Below are 21065 nucleotides of genomic sequence, written 5' to 3' on the forward strand. Positions count from 1 at the left end.
AAAAAATGACGCGCTTTTGACGTATCCTTAATGTGCTGGTACAGTGAAACAGGTCTAACACAAAAACCACCAAATATCCTACGTTACCTTTGCAACCTATGTTCCATTCCAATACGGCGTCCGCTCAGTTCAGTCTGTGACATAGAAGGATATCTTTTATCATACTGGTTCACGTTTCGTAGCACATTTCCGAAATACAAGACTTAATGCCTTTCGTGCTTCGCAACATGAATTTCCGCTTTGTGACATCACAAAGTTCGTCGGCTTCATATTCACGTCAGCTCCCACGTCCTGTGTGGGAATGCCTTTCACCACTACTCGGAGTATCAAAAGATGGCTACTGCATATATTTTCTACATATTTGACGCAAAAACGCAGAAGCTCGTAAATACGGCTACAACCGAAAAAGAAAGCATCGTGTTGTGGGTTAACCGATTGTAAAATTCCTCTTTAAAGTCAGTACCGCCATTACACTGTTTTTTATTTGCAGTGTTACATTTACACTATCATGATTTCGGCTTCAAAGTGCCATTATCAAATGTTTTAAGTGTTATACAGTGCCTAAGATAGCATACTGTCGTATGCCACCCAGGCACTGTATAACACTCAAAACATTTGATAATGGCACTTTGAAGCCGAAATCATGATCGTGTAAATGTAACACTGCAAATAAAAACTTTGTAATGACGGTACTGACTTTAAAGAAGTAAATTATGACAGTGGCCCCGCATTATGAAAAAAAATTGTAAAATTCCTATTGCACACGCAGCGTGAAAAGCCTTTTTAATGGTTTTTGCTTGGCGTACGTGATGCTGCATGATTCACAGTGCCAGAACTAGGTCACTGTGACGAGAATAGATAGATTCAAATTGTGTTTCCTTATTGTTTCAGCAGTTCTTGAAAAGTTAAAAACCTTTTATCGTTACGGTTCACAGTCAAATTTAACAGCTCATTTGGAAGACGTGTTTCGGTTTTATACATTTACACATTTGCCTTTATATGATAGCAGTTCATTGCCAAATGACACTATAGGTTCTAGAAACCATTTCTACCTTTACTGTCTTTGAAGACGATTGTTCAGAAATATCCTCAAAGATTAGAAAAAGTGGTTGATATCTTCGCATTTCGGGGGTTTCCAGATATTGTCTTGATCTTCGGCCCTAAGTGTGGTGTGATGCAGCTTCTCATAGTAATCAAAAGAGTGCAAGTCTCTTTATATCTGCGTAATACTTGTAACTACACTCGCCTGGACCTGGTTCTCCCTCTAACATCTGTATCCTCCAGTTTCCCCTCATTACCAAATTAACTATTCTTCAATGCCTAAGGCTGAATTTTGTTAGTTAATATGTCCCACAAATTTATTTCCTCTTCGAATCGATTCATAACATTTTCATTAATTATACGATCTATCCATCTAATCCTTAGCATTCTTGTGTAGCACTGCGTTTCTAAAGTTTCTATTTTCATCTTGTCTATACTGTTTACTATCCACATTTTACTTCTGTATAAGGCTATCCTGCTGAAATAAGTTTCAGGAAAGTTTTCCTAGAATTATATTGAATTTTAATACATTTCTCTTTCGCAGAAAAACTTTCCTCTCTATTGCGAGTCTGCACTTTATATCCACTTTACTTCTGCCATCATCAGGGACAATTCAATGACATGAGCTCTTTCTCAAGAGCCGAGTAATAACGTGTTATTTTTAAGCCACACTACAATCCCTGTTCGAATGTACTGCAATGTGTATCTGATGTGATCTTCACCACTTAACAAAATATTCAAAGAACAACAACGAATAGATGAATAGTAATTATTATCTAAATTAGTGGTATAAGAACAAATCTTTTCCAACCTGTGTGAATATTTGAACGTCCTTCTAATCACGAGGAACAGTGAAATGATGTGAAATGATCGTGTGGCACTGTTGGTCTGGAGACCCCGTCTAGAGTTGTTCGGGTGCCTGGCCCTAATCCAAGCTTTCCTATTTGACGCCATTTTGGCGTCTTGTGCATCTTTCTCATAAATATGAGATGACATGATTAGTACAACGTAAACACCAAGTCTCAGAGCGAATAATATCTGCAAACCAGGCCGTAAATCGAACCTGAGACCGCACGATCTAGAAATAGCGACGCCAACTACTAGACAGCGACCTGTGGGCCAGTGAAATAAAAATATTCTATTGCACTTCGCACTATCATTCGCAAAGCAGCCCTTGTACAATCGGTTCGTCTCTCTACCATGCATTGAAGTCTCCTCTTCCGAAAGACTGCTAGCGTCCGTAAACTGATAGTAACGATTTCGTTGTCGCTGCTCTGCAACAAATCCCCCGTTGTCTCATGTTAATAATAATTAATGATTCAAAACGATGATACGCTATTTCGTGCTTATCATTTCAACGATGTCATATTATTTACCAATGAATAATTTCGTTATATTGCATGGTCTCACTGGCAGGGAATTGTGTTAGCGTCGTCATGTACCAATCATATAATCGTCGAGATTATGCGAAATATCACTCAGTCGGCAGGACTCAGCGGAACCAGGAGCATCTCTACAGATGTCCAGCGCAGCTCTGGTTGACACGTTGGCAACTGAACTCTCCTATTAGTTGCGATGAGATATAAGACGTTGTCTTCATAAATCGGTTCTCCTGAGCAACTGTTGGAAGTAATTTTCACTAAAGGGGTGCAGAACAACCACACACAAGTTTTCATCGCCTGACTTTCCCATTTTGTAACTGGCAAGTTGGAATACAATAAATGATAAGGAAATTTACCCGCAATATTTTCCAAGTTTTCTCTGCAGCCGTCTGCCACTACAACTTCTGATGACGAGGTCAGCAAAATCAAACAGTAATCACGTCTGTCCCAACTTTGATTCTGTTCTTCAAAGAGCTTATTTCACATTCCGAATATGCTATAACATTCTACGAACTCTGTACGACAGCAAATATGCAACCACTACTGGCGTCTGCTCTATCCTATCGATATACATTACAAATTGTATTTAAACTTCTGTGATATTCACTTTCATTTTCCATAAGCATTCTCTTCCTATATCTCGTGGGCCTTTAGTAAACTACATTGATTCAGGAGCTTACCATGGATGCTCCGCACGAACTAATACCACATTAACATAGTAGGACGAACGTCCTCCTCTTTTTTACCGTGGCTAATGTTTTCTTTTCTTAGATTATGATACTAATTCTCCATCGAGCCTATAGAGGTGTTCCTCTAATCTAAAATACTCCCATGTATATGGCACACGTGCTCTGATGCCTCATTAACCACTTCGTGTAGTGGAAGCCTGACTTATTGAGGGAGGTCCTATAATTCTCCAGCTGATAACTGACTTCTGAAATTGCACCCGAGGTGTAAGTATCTGATTTTGGCACCCGAAACCAGACCAGAGGCCATGGTCGATTCTGAGTAGGACACTACAAACAGTGAAGTAGGCTGCCTCCATCGATTCAGCTATTTGTCTAATAGAACCGAGGTTGGCTTCGGAACTCAGGGAGCAGGAGTCATTCGTGCCAACATTAGCTACGATTCGCAACCGTTGACACGCAATACGGTGTCCATTGATAGAGTCTCCTCCCCATATCTGAGGAAACTCCCTAAAAAAGGAGGTACACGGCTCGTGTCGTCTGTAGTTCAACCATGCCTAGACGGTAAATACCGCCTTTCGATCGCGTACGCATTGTTACTTTGTGCCGAAGGGCTCTCAACAAGGGAAGTGTCCAGGCGTCTTGCAGTGAACCAAAGCGATGTTGTTCGGACATGGAGGAGATACAGAGAGAGAGGAATTGTCGATGACATGCCTCGCTCAGGCCGCCCAAGGGCTACTGCTGCAGTGGATGACCACTACGTACGAATTATGGTTCGGAGGAACCCTGACAGCAACGCCACAATGTTGAATAATGCTTTTGGTGCAGCCTCAGGACGTCGTGTTACGATTCAAACTGTGCGCAGTAGGCTCCATGATGCGCAACTTCCCTCCAGACGTCCATGGCGAGGTCCATCTGTGCAACCACGACACCAGGCAGAGCGGTGCAAATGGGCCCATGCAGGATGGACCGCAGACAATCGTCGGAGTCCTGTTTGCGGGAAACCGAATCAGGCTGAACGCCTTAGACACACTGTCAAGCGAGTGCAGCAAGATGGAGATACCCTGCTGTTTTGGGGTGGCATTATGTGAGGCCGACGTACGCCGCTGGTGGTCATGGAAGGCACCGTTGCGGCTGTACGATACGTGAATGCCATCCTCCGATTGATAGTACAACCATAACGGCAGCATATTGGGGAGGCATTCGTCTTCACGGGCGACAATTCGCGCACCCATCGTGCACATCTTGTGAATGACTTCCTTCAGGATAACGACATCGCTCGACTAGAATGGCCAGCGTGTTCCCCAGACATGAACCCTATCGAACCTGCCTGCGATAGATTGAAAAGGGCTGTTTTTGGACGACGTGACCCACCAACCACTCTGAGCGATCTAGGCCGAATCGCCTTTGAGGAGTGGGACAATCTGGACCAACAGTGCCTTGAACTTGTGGATAGTATGCCGCGACGAATACAGGCATGCATCAATTCAAGAGGACATGGTATTGGGTATTAGAGGTACCGGTGTGTACAGTAATCTGGACCACCACCTCTGAAGGCCTCGTTGTTTGATGGTACAACATGCAATGTGTAGCTTAAATGAGGAAAAAAGGGCGAAAATGTTGTTTGTGTTGATCTCTATTCCAGTTTTCTGTACAGGTTCCGGAACTCTCGGAACCTAGGTGATGCAAAACTTTTTTTGATATGTGTAGTTTTCGCACAGATGGCTTCCGAAACGCCAGGAGGTACTTCTGAGTGAGCCTTTACTTGTAGAACTCAGTACGCTGCTGGCATAACAAGCGCCTCGCCTCTCGTTGCAGGACGTGTGACGATAAGTCGACGTGCGCGTCGCAGGCGACGACGCCGGCGTCGGGCCGCTTCTCGCGCATGGAGACGGCGTCGGAGCTGGTGGACTGGCGCGAGCGCAACTGCATGTGCGACCCGGGCTGCGCGCACCACGGCGACTGCTGCGTCGACTCGGAGCACTTCGTGGCGAGCGAGCAGCGGCGCGGCGCCGCCACGTTCGAGTGCGTGTCGCTGCGGCGCTTCGGCGGCGTCTACATGCGCACCTCGTGCCCGGCCGCCTGGGAGGACGGGCAGGCGCGCGCGCTCTGCGAGGCGCGGGACCGCCTCAGCGCCGTCGACCCCGTGGGCGGCATGCCCGTCACCAGCCGGCGCACCGCCATCACCTACCGCAACGCGCACTGCGCCCTCTGCCACGGCGACGTGCAGGTGAGCCGGCCGCCCGACTCCTCTCGCCCTCCTCTCTCGACAGGCCCCGAAGCAGTCGCACGTGTCAGAGTTAGCAGTCTACGACCAATACGAGGGCTTTCCGGAAGTAAGGTACGATCGGTCGCGAAATGGAAACCACAGTGAAAATCAAAAATGTAGTATTTGCAACAATTAGTTACTTCTCTACATATTGAACGTCTCATCGGGTTTGCTGCCGGAACCTAAAATCAGCTCCATTCTATATTTCAGCGATCCAACTGTTCATCCTCAGGAGAACGCTGCTTCTGCTGCCGAGCCCCGCTGAGAACTGATGCCAATGTTGCAAATCGACGTCCTGTATAGGACCCAGTATCGTACACGACGCATGCGCCGTCCCCATTGTTGTTGCCTTCCAAGACTGGGCAGGTGGCACCACCCTTATGGAGCTTCGGCGACAACGATATATCGCACTCAGAGAATATTTTTTAACACTCGGACTAGCAGCACCGGGGAACGTTCTATTTTGATGCAGGATAGTACAGGGTACCACTTCTTACTAATCACTAATCACTTCTATTAATCAAATTATCCACCAACCTAATTTCAATTGCCTCTTTATCAACAAAAAAACCGGAAGTGTTGGCAACTACCACAGTTTCATCAAATTTCGTCCCGTGTCCCTCGTGCAAGCAATGTTCTGCTACCGCCTGCTTTTCCGGCTGGTATAGCCTCGTACGACGGCTATGTTCCACGCACCTGTCGTGAACTGTGAGAATCGAACGGCCGAAGTAAGCCTTCCCATACTGACACGGAATTTTGCATATACCAGGCTTCCTAAGCCCCCAAACCATCTTTCACAAGGCCGAGTAGTGCCCCAGTCTTCAGAGATGGACGATACATACTCTAAAACTCCTTAAAATTTTTCTAATTTTAACCGATGTGCCCCTAATAACAGCAGCTCTCCGTCTTCAGGCCGCAGGTGGCCCATCGGGACCATCCGACCGCCGTGTCATCCTCAGTGTTGAGGATGCTGGTAGGAGGGGCATGTGGTCAACACACCGCTCTCCCGGTCGTTACGATGCTTTTCTGTTAGCGGAGGCGCTATTATTCGGTCGAGTAGCGCCTCATTTGACATCACGAGGCTGAATGCACCCCGAAAAATGGCAACAGTGCATGGCTGCCCGGATGGTCACCCATACAAGTGCCGGCCACTTCCGACAGCGCTTAACTTCGGTGATCTGACGGGAACTGGTATATCCACTGCGGCAAGGCCGTTGCCGATGTGCCCCTAACGTAAGGAATAAAATACACCGATCTATGCTCCTCTTCATGCACCTCCGGTGGTGGTAATGCTTCGGTGATGGCCCAAAAACTTCTCTACATAGTCACCGCTCCGAGTTAGATACTTGTCGTAGCTTTGTACCGACTTTCCAATATCCGTGTCGTAGAAAGCAGCCGCCTATGCTTTCCACCAATTCTGCCACGGTCGTTGTCTGTGCCAAAATCCTGTCTGCATAGCCAGCGGTTCATGTGAGCAGAGACGAAACTCAGGGGAAGCCAATTACGGGCTATATTGTGCGTGTTCAAACACTTCCGTTCGAAAACGCTGCATGAGCATCTTCATCGCCTCTGCAGACTGCGGCCGAGAATTGTCATGAAGAAGGAAACGCATGACAGTTATGTCATGTGGAATTTCATGACATCAGCTGAAATCTATCATCTAACCTTCGTATTTGGCAGGAGACACTATTTCCTAAGCATCGTTTCGTGCTCACTGTGGGCTCAGAACTGAAAACAGCAGCGTGGCGCGGTCGACACGCGTAATAGAGACACTGCCCAATACATCTGTGCATAACTCATCGGATTTTCACGTGGTTTCCATTTCGCAACCGACCGGACCTTACTTTCCAAATAGCCCTCGGATAATTCTTCTTCTTCTTCACCTTCTCCTTCTCCTCCTTCTTCTTTTTGTGTTTCCATGTGCCTCGGCGGGTGGAAGGGGCCTCTTCTGTGTTCTATCAAGTCAAGTAATGTTGTTTTCATACTAGGCGCTTAAAAAAGCACGCATATTCCTAGTATTTGTCAAAACCAGAAGAAAATTTCCTAAAATGACATGTGCCGAATGCAGTACCTGTTAACCTGTTAATATGGGCCAATCCGTCCTCTCATTCTCCTTTGTCTGTTACGTAGCGTAGACAACGTAGATAGTGCCTCATGAGGTTACCATGCATCCTGATACATCCTTAGGCCTTCTTTGCAGTGTTTTGTATTTGTCACCGAGGGCAGCAACACTCCACAGTTCATGTACCCAAGTAGCAAGGAACACTGAAACGGTGATTAAGTCTAATGAAAAAATACAGTGGCACAGTATTTTGGGACGTGAGTCGCACTACTTGATTGAGTCTGACAAATCAGTCACTCACTTTTGCACCGATATCTTCTTACAGGGATGAGGTTTCTGAGGCCACGGTCGGCAGCGAGCAGTAGGGTGCTCCAGGGTAGACCGTGCGGTGAGATGCACGAAGTGAGGTACGGTTGATGGACTGCTAGGCATAGCCGGCTTCATTCAGTAGTGTCAACTGACCAGAGAGCAGCCGGGCGGCGCCCAAAAAACCCTCCTGTCTGAAGGATACTTGCATGGCGTTCAGTTGCACGTGATTTCATGGAAGAGAAGTGGTGCCCGAGATTGAAGCACCGTCTAGGCCCCTACAGTGTTATACAGAGTGAAAAGTATTTAAACCGACAAACTCTGGGCGGTTGTAGGGGACATCAACACAAATATTTTTCCCTAATGTCATTTTTTCCTATGAGGAGTATTTAAACCGGTAGAGGAAGATTTCTCTGGCGGCAAATTAATTAAACCAACAAACACTTTTCCATTTGAAACTCCCTGGCAGATTAAAACTGTGTGCCCGACCGAGACTAGAACTCGGGACCTTTGCCTTTCGCGGGCAAGTGCTCTACCAACTGAGCTACCGAAGCACGACTCTCGCCCGGTACTCACAGCTTTACTTCTGCCAGTACCTCGTCTCCTACCTTCCAAACTTTACAGAAGCTCTCCTGCGAACCTTGCAGAACTAGCACTCCTGAAAGAAAGGATATTGCGGAGACATGGCTTAGCCACCGCCTGGGGGATGTTTCCAGAATGAGATTTTCACTCTGCAGCGGAGTGTGCGCTGATATGAAACTTCCTGGCAGATTAAAACTGTGTGCCCGACCGAGACTCGAACTCATATCAGCGCACACTCCGCTGCAGAGTGAAAATCTCATTCCGGAAACATCCCCAAGGCTGTGGCTAAGCCATGTCTCCGCAATATCCTTTCTTTCAGGAGTGCTAGTTCTGCAAGGTTCGCAGGAGAGCTTCTGCAAAGTTTGGAAGGCAGGAGACGAGGTACTGGCAGAAGTAAAGCTGTGAGTACCGGGCGTGAGTCGTCCTTGGGTAGCTCAGTTGGTAGAGCACTTGCCCGCGAAAGGCAAAGGTCCCGAGTTCGAGTCTCGGTCGGGCACACAGTTTTAATCTGCCAGGAAGTTTCATATCAGCGCACACTCCGCTGCAGAGTGAAAATCTCATTCTGGAAACTTTTCCATTTTTTTTATGACCAACAGACAACACTTAAACACAACCCAATTTCAATGACAGTAGATTTTCAAAAATGCCTCCATTGACACGTAAACAAAGGTTTCACCGTCGGATCATGTTCTGTCTGACACGGACTGAAACCTCAGGAGTATCCTGAATTGTTCCTGCTGCTGCTACTATCCGGCCAACCAGATCCTCTTCTGATACAACAGGAGTTGCGTAAACAAGGTTTTGCAGTTTTGCATCTTTCCCCACACAAAAAAGTCCAGAGGGGACATATCTGGGGATCGAACAGGCCATAGTACAAGACCACCTCTGCCAATCCACGTTTCTGGGAACCGTCGGTCCAGGAATCGACGCACACGACGACTGAAATGTGCCGGTGCCCCGTCATGTTGAAACCACATGCGTTGCCTTGTAGGGAGCGGGACGTCTTCCAGCAATTCTGGCAATGCTCTGGCGAGAAAATTGTAATAGTGCCTGCCATTTAATGCCCTAGGTAGTAGATACGGCCCAGTTAAACAGTCCCCAACAACACCGATCCACACATTAACGAAGAACCGCACTTTATGAGCGCTAGTAACTGGAATGTGGGTTATCCTAACTCCAAACATACGAATTGTGCATGTTGAAGACTCATCACGCCCGAACGTTGCTTCATCGGTAAACAACACAGAGGATGGAAATGGAGAATGCCTTTCACACTGTTCCAGATACCACTGCGAAAAATGTGCTCTGGTTGGATAATCAACTGGTTCCAGGTTGTGGACACGCTGTATGTGAAATGTACGTAACAATTGCTCCCGAAGGACTGTTCTTACTTTAGTCTGATTCGTCCCCATGTTACGTGCAATTGCACGAGTCCTGATTGGAGGATCCCGCTCCATATGCTGCAAGACAGCTTCCTCAAACTGCAGCGTTCTTACAGTGCGACAGCGTCCCTGTCCAGGTAATCTTCTAAATGACCCGGTCTCACACGCAGACGTTGGTACACAACAGCAAAGGTCGTATGATGCGGGATACGGCGATTAGGATAAACCCGCTGCGTAGCTCGTCCGTTGTGGTGCGCTACATAGTACGCACCAACCATGTCAGTGTACTCACTCCAGGTGTATCGCTCCATTAGTAAACAGAGACAATGCACTGCTACACTGGTGGACAGCAGTTGCCTACAACTGAAGAGCGTAATACGCGCTCTAACAACTGAAGATCCTATTACACCCTCTAACAACTGAAGATCGTTATACGGCCTCTAACAACTGAAGAGCGTAATACGGCATCCACCGGTTTAAATAATCCTCATGGGAAAAAATGTCATTAGGGGAAAATATTTGTTTTGCTGTCCCCTACAACTTCCCAGAGTTTGTCGGTTTAAATACTTCTCACCCTGTATAAGTCGCTAGCAGCGAGGCTGGCTCCACATGATATTGTGGCGACTGTTGCACGTCCTGTTGAAAACAACCCTGCGCGTGTCTTCTGTTGCGGGACTTCTACTGTCGAGGCTCTGAGGGCAGCGTAGCTAGGGAACCTGAGCATCGGCAACCCGCAATAGACACCTGTATGGTTGGTGGTGTGTAGCAGGCAACAACATGGGGATGCAGTACAGCCAGTCACACACAATTTCAAGTGCACCTGGCTCCATTCCGACTCCGTCACGTACACTGAAGTGACAAAAGTCTTGGGATAGCAATATACACATATGCAGATCGCGTACACAAGCTATTAGAGGGCCGTGCGTTGGCGGAGCTGTTACTTGTAGTGATTCATGTGACAAGGTTTCCGAGGTGATTGTGGCTACACGACGGGAATTAACAGACTTTGAACGCGGAATGGTATGTGGAGCGAGACATATGGGACATTACATTTCGGAAACGGTTAGGAAATTCAATATTCCGAGACGTAAAGCGTCAAGAGTGTGCCGAGAATACCAAATTTTTAGCATTACCTCTTCCAAACGCACTGGCCGACGGCCGTAACTTAAAAACCGAAAACAGCGGCTTTTGCGTAGAGTTGTCACTGCTAACAGACAAGTAACACTGCGAGAAATAACCGCAGAACTCAATGTGGGACGTATGACGGACGTGCATTTGTTAGGATAGTGAGGCGAAATTTGGCGTTAATGGGCTATGGCGGCAGACCACCGACGCGACTGCCTTTGCTAATAGCACGACATCGCCTGCAGCGTCTTTCCTGGGCTTGTGTCCATATCGGTTGGACTATAGACGATTAGAAAACCGTGGCCTGGTCAGATGAGTCCCGATTTCAGTTGGTAAGAGCTGATGGTAGGGTTCGACTGTGGCACAGTCCTCACTAAGCCATGGATCCAAGTTGTCAACAAGGCACTATGCAAGATGCGGGTGACTCCATAATTTATGGGCTCTGTTTACATGGAATGGACTGGGCGCTGTGGTTCAATTGAACTGATCACTGAGAAGAAATAGTTATCTACTTGGAGATCATTTGCAGCCATCTACAGACTCCTCAAACAACGACTGAATTTTTATGGATGACAATGCGCCATGTCACCGGGTCACAGTTATGGGACGTAGTCGAGAAATCAGTTCATGCTCTAAGTTCTGCACTAGTAACATTTCGCAGTTATTTCTGCAGGGGACTTCCAACGACTTGTTGAGTCCAAGCAACGTCGAGTTGCTGCACTGCGCCAGCAGGTAGTACTTGCTAATATCGAACAACTCGATATTGGCAGGTATCCTATAATTTTTGTCACCTCCGTGTATAGGCAGGTTGCAAGTTGTTACCACATCCTTCGACCCTTCTTCTCAAGTTTAAACATTTTTGTAAAGTGACTGTAAACAGCCGTTAAATAACTGTTTAAATATGTAATTGACCATTAGCTGTTTTATTGAAAACCTTAGGCATCAATTGTTTCGGTCTTAGACAATCATCAACGGATACCCATCCAAACGTTCAAACACAGACAAATATAGTACACAGAAATTTGTAAAGAAATTACCAAGAGGTACAAAAGGAAGGTGAATACTCACAACCTTAAAACCAGTTCGAGTAAATACCTCGCTCATGTCGTTATCTAAAAGCGGATACATCTCAGGAGCTATAATATGTAATAAATTTCAGTATTGCAAGTTCTACACAGGACATTTATGGGTGCACTCAATAGTGACTTCAGTTAATAGAACAGTATATACACTACTGAAAAGGCTACAGACATAAGTACCAACATGGTACAAACACTGAAAAGTTGGTCGAAGACGATCAGTAAATCTTTTCATGATATTATATAAATCATATCGGTCATGAGTTAGAAACTGATTGAAGGAAGTGACTATCTTTGGCGAACTTTTTTGGTGGTTTCTCATGTAAACAGAAAGTGTAAAACGAAGTTGCTCTTACAAATGTAAAGAAACATCCATCCTACAGGAACAAGGCACATAATCTACAATATGCACATGGTAAACAGTAGCAAACTCGTTGCACAATAATCCATGAGATCTGTAAAAACAACATCAATCGCAACATAAACATAAAATAAATGATGTTCATAGCATAAAATAGGTTAAAAAACAAAACACTTAAAAATAGGTACAAATTGCAAGATACCATTCATTTTCATCTTAGTTACATACGTAGTCGTTACCTAATGGTTATTAATGTAACTAGAATTTAAATAAAAGGTAGCTTACTATTTGTACCTATTTTCAAGCACTTTATTTTTTGATCTATTTTATGTTATGAGTACCATTTACATTGAGTTTATTTTGTGAAATATGTTCATTTTTATACACCTCATGCATTATTACACAATGATTATCCTGCTGTTTAGCATTTGTGTGTTGCAGAAATTTGTACCTTGTTCCTGCAGAATGGATTTTTCTCTGTCATTGTAATGGAAACTTCGTTTTTTCCACTTTCTGTTTAAATGAGATCCTACCAAAGAAGTCCGCCGAAGATAATCACATCTCCTCCATTCAGCTGTTAACTCATGATCGATATATTTTATATCCTATCAGGAAACGGTTTAGTGAATGTCTCTGACCGACTGTTCGGTGTTTATACGAGGATGGTACTTACGTCTCTATCCTTCTCAGAAGTGTCTATACTGTTCTATTAACTGATTTAACTATTGAGTGCGCCCTTAAATACCCTGTGTAGAACTTACTATACTGGAATTTATTACATATTACAACTGCTGAGATGCTTCCACTATCAAATAATGACTAAGAGATGTACAGGGCGATTATAATTAAAGTTAAACTTCCAAAACGCTGTAGAAATAGCACAACTGGTCAGAATGACGCCAAATTACAACGGATTATTATCGGAGTAGAGGGAAAACAAATGGCAGAAGAAAAAAATAGTGTTAAAATTGATCAATAGATGGTGCTGTATTTGTCAGATTACGCAAATGAAAACATCTGTCATTCGTACGGCCCATTGAAGTTGGTATAAACACGCCGCGTACACGGTTTTTCCTCCTTTCGCGTTTTCGACATTCGCCATGACTGTTTCAATGCAGGATCGCGCTCTGCTTGTAAAGCTGTATTACAAGACTGATGACTGTGCACACGTCGCTCTGCAGAAGTTCCGGACACTGAAGGGTTTGAAAAAAAGCGTTGGGCCGTTGTCTGCCGTGGGTCTGAAGAAAACTATTCGGAACTTCGAAAAGACGGGTTCTTTTGGTGTGCAACCTGGTAGAGGGAGAAAACCAACTGATTCAACGTCAGTGGAAACAGTGGCCACAGCAATGCATGGGGAGACGAATGGTGGTGTGCACGGAGAAATTTCCGACCACTGGACATACCCGTGAGCAAGGCGCGTAAAATCCTACGAAACGTCCTTCTTTGCTATCCATTCAAAATTACCCATGTGCAAGAGTTGTTTCCTGTTGACCTGCCAGCAAGAGAGACCTTTGCTTTAGAATTTCTTGCTCGCATGGAAGTGGGAAATGATTGGCCGGGGGAGATTTTGTGGACAGACGAAGTCCACTTCTATCTGACAGGAAATGTCAGTACACAGAATTATCGAATATGGACTACGGAAAATCCACACGCGAATCAACCAGTACCGCTTCATCCTGAAAAGGTCACTGTGTGGTGCGGGTTTACGGTATAATTTACCATAGGGCCATATTTTTTCGAAGAGACAGGTGCTTCCGGTCCTGTTACCTATACTGTCACTGGTAAGCGCTGTGAGTGTCTTTTGCACAATCGCGTCATTCCAGCTCTCCAACAGCGTGGATGTGTGGATGGGATCATTTTTATGCAAGATGGCGCAGCTCTGCACATTGGAAATCCAGTTAAGGAGCTGCTGAAATGTCATTTCGGAAATGCTAGAGTTATCAGCCACCATTTCCCCACAGCCTGGCCGTCCCGATCACTTGACCTTAATCCGTGTGACTTATGGCTGTGGGGCTATCTGTAAGATGTTGTGTTCAGTGTTGCGACTGCAAACTTAGCTGCATTGATGGCACGCAGTGCGCAACACATTCTGAACCTGACCAGTTGTGGAACATGCTGTTTCTACATTTCAACTTGTTGCAGAAAACGGTGGACAGCATATTGAACATGTTTTGCACCAGTCACACGGAAATTAATAATCCGATTTGATTTTGGTTGATGCTTTTTATGCAATTTTTTGCCTCAGGACAATTGAAAACCGATGTGATTGATGCTTTTTTGCGGGTTTTTGACCTCAGGACATCAAAAACCGATTTTTCCCATCTGAAGTGATATGACCCTGCCTTGGTGGATGGTCTTACGTAAGTAACAGTATCACACCTGTACAACCATGCACACTGAGTAGTACAGTTTTTTTAACGTCAAACGTACATCTTAGGCATTGTTGCATGATTCATTTGTCATTTGTAGTCGACCACTACTAAATTATGATGCTGACAGCGCCATCTATTGCTACATTTTGTAACTTTATTTTTGTTCTGCCATACGTTTTCACCCATCTCCGATAATATTTCGTTGCAATTTGACATCATACTGACCAGTGGTGTTATTTCTACAGTGGTTTCAAAGTTAAACTTTAATTATAATCACCTTGTATTTACTTACTCTAATGACCTCGATGTCGACGGGATGTTAAACCCAGTATTTACTTGAGCTGTTTATAATCTTGTAAGTATTCACGTTCGTTTTGCACTTCTTTGTAATTTTTTTAACATATTTCTATTACATTTATCTATGTTTGTACCTTTGGACAGATATCCGTTGATGACAATATGACACCGGTTGATGCTTAAGTTTTCAGTAATACAGCTGATCGTCAGGCACTTCATCAAGCTTTTCATAATGTTTTTTATTAGTGATCGAGAGGAGCAGGATGGTAAAATTCATGTTCCCAGGTAGCAAAGAACAATTATATGATTATTAAGTCTAATGAAAAAAACAAGAAACACTAGCACAATTTCTTGGAACGTGAGTCGAACTGCTTGGATCAGATCGAAAACTCAGACAATCACTACTGCGCCGGAATGTTCTTACAGGGATGAGGTCTGTGTGGCGGTGATCGGCAGTGAAGGGTAAAGTATTCGAGGATGGGCGAAGTCCGTGAGGCCGTGATCAGCAGCGACCAGTGGGGTGCCAGAGGATGGACGCTGCAGTACGATGCTCCTCGTTCAGCTCTGCGATGCGAACTCAATCCAATTGATGGGCTGCAAGGTGCGACCGGCGTTAAGCCCGATGTATGAATTGGCTGTAAACACACACAAAGATTACTCTGTGCTGTAAAGTAGCCGGATGGTGCCTTAAATACCCTCCTGTCGGAAGGATACCTGCATGGCGTTCAGCGGCACATGATTTCAAGGAATAAAAGTGGTGTCCGCGGTTCCAGCAACGTATACTGTGATAATCGAGCCACTAGTGGCGAAGCTGGTGTCACACGGTGTCGTAGCAGCTGCTGGAGGGCCGATCGAAACTAACCCGGCGTGTTTCTACTGTCGCGGGACTGTTCCCGTCTGTCTCCTGCGGGTAACTAGCGAACCTGAGCTGCGGCAACCCGCAATACACGCCTGTATGGCGTGTCGCAGGCAGCAGCCTGGGGGTACAATACAGTAGTTACGCGCTCTTCCAAATACACCTGACTTCATTCGGATTGCGTCACATACATTGGTCATACGCTCTTGTAACGTCCGCACATTGTCGATGACTTTGCCATACATCAATGCCTTGAAATGTCCCCATAGCCAGAATCAGATTCAGGTCCCTTGAATGGACATGCCATGCTACCAGGCCCCCCTCGACCATTCCATCGTCCATGGAATGCAGTGTGGACAGTCGCACAAGTTGTGGAAAATGGGCTGGTGCCCCGTCGTGCGTAAACTACAGTCGTTGTCTTTCTCCAGCTGTAACGATGAGGCACCGGCACGTCTTGTAGCTGATGTAAGACGATATCTCATGCCTGAGTATCGTTCCAGATGGATAGGTTGACAGCCACTACCTCCGCCTCAAATATCACCTAACCTCAATGCTCTTGGTTTTCACAATCTATGAACGTGTCAAAAGTCAAGTGTACAGCTCTCCCGCTGATATGGTTGAAGAACTGGAGCAGTGAATTGACAATCCTTTGAAGATTAACGAGGTGTTCCGGAGGTAGTTAAAAGAATTCTTAACTCACTACAGTGACGTCAGCGTATGCCATTCAAATGTTAGGACAAGCCATTGAACACCTCCTTTAAAAGGCGTGAATGAGCAGTAGATTGCAACACGTAACGTGCTGAAGCGGTATTTTATTTCTTGCTACGGAGAGACCGATCGGAGACACCTCTGCTTGAAGCCTGAATAGCTGTTGGGAACCGGAGAAGCGTTAACGACGCTAGTAAAACATTATTAGAGTTCAATCATTCTCACAATGTTTACAAGTCGTCGTTCTTCTGCATTAGCCTCGGCTATTTCTCATTCAGTTGTTGCTGAGTGTTGCTTTCATGTTGACGTCTGTCCAATCAGCACAGCGGTTGCACACCCAGGCGAGGTTTAGCGATCTCGGCGCCACGGCGGGTTGCCGGCGAACAGGGGCGGCCACTGCCCAGTACGAAGTGAACTTGCACTGGCTGCTGGAGTGCTCTCGGTCCTACTACGAATTATACAGTGACCCTTGATGTTCCATCCGCGACGTTGCTGGTGTCGGTACTCGTGAGGTTGATTGATCTCCTCCCTACCCCTGGTGGGTTTCAGCACCCAGAGGCGCCTGAGTGTTGAACAGGGACAGGGACCCCAAAAAGCCCTGTTGCCGGCTTCCGCACTGCGGTTCAGTGCTGGCAGCACAGTGCGATATGGCACTGTCGAAAGACAGTCAGTTTCTCCATCAGTAAATAGTTGGCAGCGAGTAGCAGGAGGTTCACCAGGTGGAGACCATCCTCTCGGTTACATCTTCAGCTTGTTCATAGACTGTGATGGAGCATCTAGGACACAGATTCCCTACAGTATCATAATCATGGAATTGAGAATTAGTATTGAGAATGCCATAAATCCGAATGATCAAATCAAGAAGAGAGCTGGAGTGCGGGGATACTTAAAGAGAGCTACCGTGAGTTTATGACGGTTCGGTTCGTCTTGACCACTTGTGTCCTCTCTGTTCAGCTACATTCACATAACAGGCCGTTAACTGCCGTGTCGGTTCATAGCTCTGTGCTCTTGTGAAAAAGAGTATCTTGCAACATGTCTTGCGAGCTAAGGAATGTGCGTGCCTCGCTTCCGTTGGTTTTCTGTCACAGTGTCTTTTCTGCTTAATACATATTCTCACTCGCCAGACAGTGTCGTAATGTTTCGACGACCTGACCCAATGCAACATACTGGCTCGCTTTCAGTTTTCGCCTTCTGTCTCTAGCATGACTTGAGTTTTCCTGTGGCAATGTGAATGAGTTTTAATAAAATTTTCTAATTTTTACCCCTTACTATTCTGTGCTACAGCATTGCTAAGGTATCCCTCGCATGAAATATGAGCGCAATTAGATGGGGACTTAATCGAAATTTTTTGCATTTCAAATAAATTTGTACTAACAAGGACAATATATGATACAGATGTAAGTGGTGGTTCATAATCACATATTCGTAATCATCCCGAAAACGGCTCGATTATGGACTCATGTTTGGCAGAACGTGTTTGTTCCTGTTATTGTAACTTTCACTGGTGTGAGTTTACTATACTACTTAGGATACAACTTATATACAAATTTTGCACTTGGCACGCCAGGCACCCTTCTCAGCTTAGCACCCGAAGCGGTTGCTTGTTGACTTGGACCTTAAACTAGCCCTGGGTACCGAGATGCTGTCTCATGTGAGGTAAAACATAAGGACGCAGCGTTGTATGACATACTTGACTGTGACGTATTGCTATACCTGAAGAATGTCACGATTTTCCGCCAAAATCTGCTGTTAACATTTCTTTAATGAACAACCAGTTCCAGTCAGAGACCATCATCAGGCACACAAATCACTTACAACGTCGTAGTAGGTGATATAAAATCAATGGCGTCACTGTTGTGAAGTAAACTGGTTGCTCAAAAAAGAAATTTTAACAGCAGCTTGTGGCTGTAAATTATAACGTTCTTCAGACGCTTAAGAGCTGTGCTTTCCGACCTTTCAGAATACACCTGTACTGTCAGAGGTGTTCTGAATCACTACCACACGGTCTAAAATCACACTCAGTGGCTCCTCATACCATACAGTTAGCAGTAATGCCACTTTGCGTCGTCTCCCTTGGCACCACCGAAAATGATGCTGTGTCGCCGTTCCGCTATTCATAGTTCACGGTAACGGCGCGTCACCAAACATAGTTCTTTGTGTTGTTGACAACTGTATCAGACTCGTTGTATGGCGATTCAGCAGCTCGGCTTCATTTGGCGTCCAGCTATTGGTATAATATGACGCGTACCGATCATCACAGTTTTAATCGTTTACAGAATCGCTGATAGTTACAAGTGTACGAAATTACATTCGCATCAGACTTCCTTTGCAGGTGCGTAACTTTCTTTTTTGTCAGTCAGTGAAGTTTCAATTTTTTTCATTACTTCAGAGTCACAGAGCGCCGTCTTTTATTACAAATGATAACTAGTTCCGGGCTATTGTACCATCTTCGAATCCGAAAAATACTTAGAAACAATACTAAGATATGATCATGGCGGTTTTTTTTTTTTTTTTTTTTTTTTTTGGTCATCAGTCTACTGACTGGTTTGATGCGGCCGGCCACGGATTCCTTTCCTGTGCTAACCTCTTCATGTCAAAGAAGCACTTGCAACCCACGTCCTCAATTATTTGCTTGACATGTTCCAATCTCTGTCTTCCTCTATTCCTCTACAGTTTTTGCCCTCTACAGCTCCCTCTAGTACCATGGAAGTCATTCCCTCATGTCTTAGCAGATGTCCTATCATCCTGTCCCTTCTGCTTATCAGTGTTTTCCACATATTCCTTCCCTCTCCGATTCTGCGTAGAACCTCCTCATTCCTTACCTTATCAGTCCACCTAATTTTCAACATTCGTCTATAGCACCACATCTCAAATGCTTCGATTCTCTTCTGTTCCGGTTTTCTCACAGTCCATGTTTCACTACCATACAATGCTGTACTCCAGACGTACATCCTCAGAAATTTCTTCCTCAAGTTAAGACCGGTATTTGATATTACTAGACTTCTCTTGGCCAGAAATGCCTTTTTTGCCATAGCGAGTCTGCTTTTGATGTCCTCCTTGCTCCGTCCGTCATAGGTTATTTTACTGCCTAGGTAGCAGAATTCCTTAACTTCATTGACTTCGTGACCATCAATCCTGATGTTAAGTTTCTCGCTGTTCTCATTTCTACTACTTCTCATTACCTTCGTCTTTCTCCGATTTACTCTCAAACCATACTGTGTACTCATTAGACTGTTCATTCCGTTCAGCAGATCATTTAATTCTTCTTCACTTTCACTCAGGATAGCAATGTCATCAGCGAATCGTATCGTTGATATCCTTTCACCTTGTATTTTAATTCCACTCCTGAACCTTTCTTTTATTTCCATCATTGCTTCCTCGATGTACAGATTGAAGAGTAGGGGCGAAAGGCTACAGCCTTGTCTTGCACCCTTCTTAATACGAGCACTTCGTTCTTGATCGTCCACTCTTATTATTCCCTCTTGGTTGTTGTACATATTGTATATGACCTGTCTCTCCCTATAGCTTACCCCCACTTTTTTCAGAATCTCGAACAGCTTGCACCATTTTATATTGTCGAACGCTTTTTCCAGGTCGACAGATCCTATGAAAGTGTCTTGATTTTTGTTTAGCCTTGCTTCCATTATTAGCCGTAACGTCAGAATTACCTCTCTCGTCCCTTTACTTTTCCTAAAGCCAAACTGATCGTCGCCTAGCGCATTCTCAATTTTCTTTTCCATTCTTCTGTATATTATTCTTGTAAGCAGCTTTGATGCATGAGCTGTTAAGCTGATTGTGCGATAATTCTCGCACTTGTCAGCTCTTGCCGTCTTCGGAATTGTGTGGATGATGCTTTTCCGAAAGTCAGATGGTACGTCGCCAGACTCATATATTCTACACACCAACGTGAATAGTCGTTTTGTTGCCACTTCCCCCAATGATTTTAGAAATTCTGATGGAATGTTATCTATCCCTTCTGCCTTATTTGATCGTAAGTCCTCCAAAGCTATTTTAAATTCCGATTCTAATACTGGATCCCCTATCTCTTCTAAATCGACTCCTGTTTCTTCTTCTATCACATCAGACAAATCTTCACCCTCATAGAGGCTTTCAATGTATTCTTTCCACCTATCTGCTCTCTCCTCTGCATTTAACAGTGGAATTCCCGTTGCGCTCTTAATGTTACCACCGTTGCTTTTAATATCACCAAAGGTTGTTTTGACTTTCCTGTATGCTGAGTCTGTCCTTCCGACAATCATATCTTTTTCGATGTCTTCACATTTTTCCTGCAGCCATTTCGTCTTAGCTTCCCTGCACTTCCTATTTATTTCATTCCTCAGCGACTTGTATTTCTGTATTCCCGATTTTCCCGGAACATGTTTGTACTTCCTCCTTTCATCAATCAACTGAAGTATTTCTTCTGTTACCCATGGTTTCTTCGCAGCTACCTTCTTTGCACCTATGTTTTCCTTCCCAACTTGTGTGATGGCCCTTTTTAGAGATGTCCATTCCTCTTCAACTGTACTGCCTACTGCGCTATTCCTTATTGCTGTATCT

At 44.9% G+C, this 21065-nt stretch overlaps 1 protein-coding gene across 1 annotated transcript in view; it reads left to right on the forward strand.

Annotated features, from left to right (window-relative positions):
• Positions 1–21065, forward strand: part of LOC126106589 (uncharacterized) — a 486316-nt gene that overhangs the window by 421078 nt on the left and 44173 nt on the right. Inside the window, exon 4 of the mRNA XM_049913291.1 lies at positions 4928–5339. Coding sequence (XP_049769248.1) covers positions 4928–5339 — 412 coding nt within the window. The remainder of the gene's footprint in view (positions 1–4927; positions 5340–21065) is intronic.

The sequence above is a fragment of the Schistocerca cancellata genome, chromosome 1, assembly GCF_023864275.1.
Source record: "Schistocerca cancellata isolate TAMUIC-IGC-003103 chromosome 1, iqSchCanc2.1, whole genome shotgun sequence".
In the NCBI taxonomy this organism is placed as follows: Eukaryota; Metazoa; Arthropoda; class Insecta; order Orthoptera; family Acrididae; genus Schistocerca; species Schistocerca cancellata.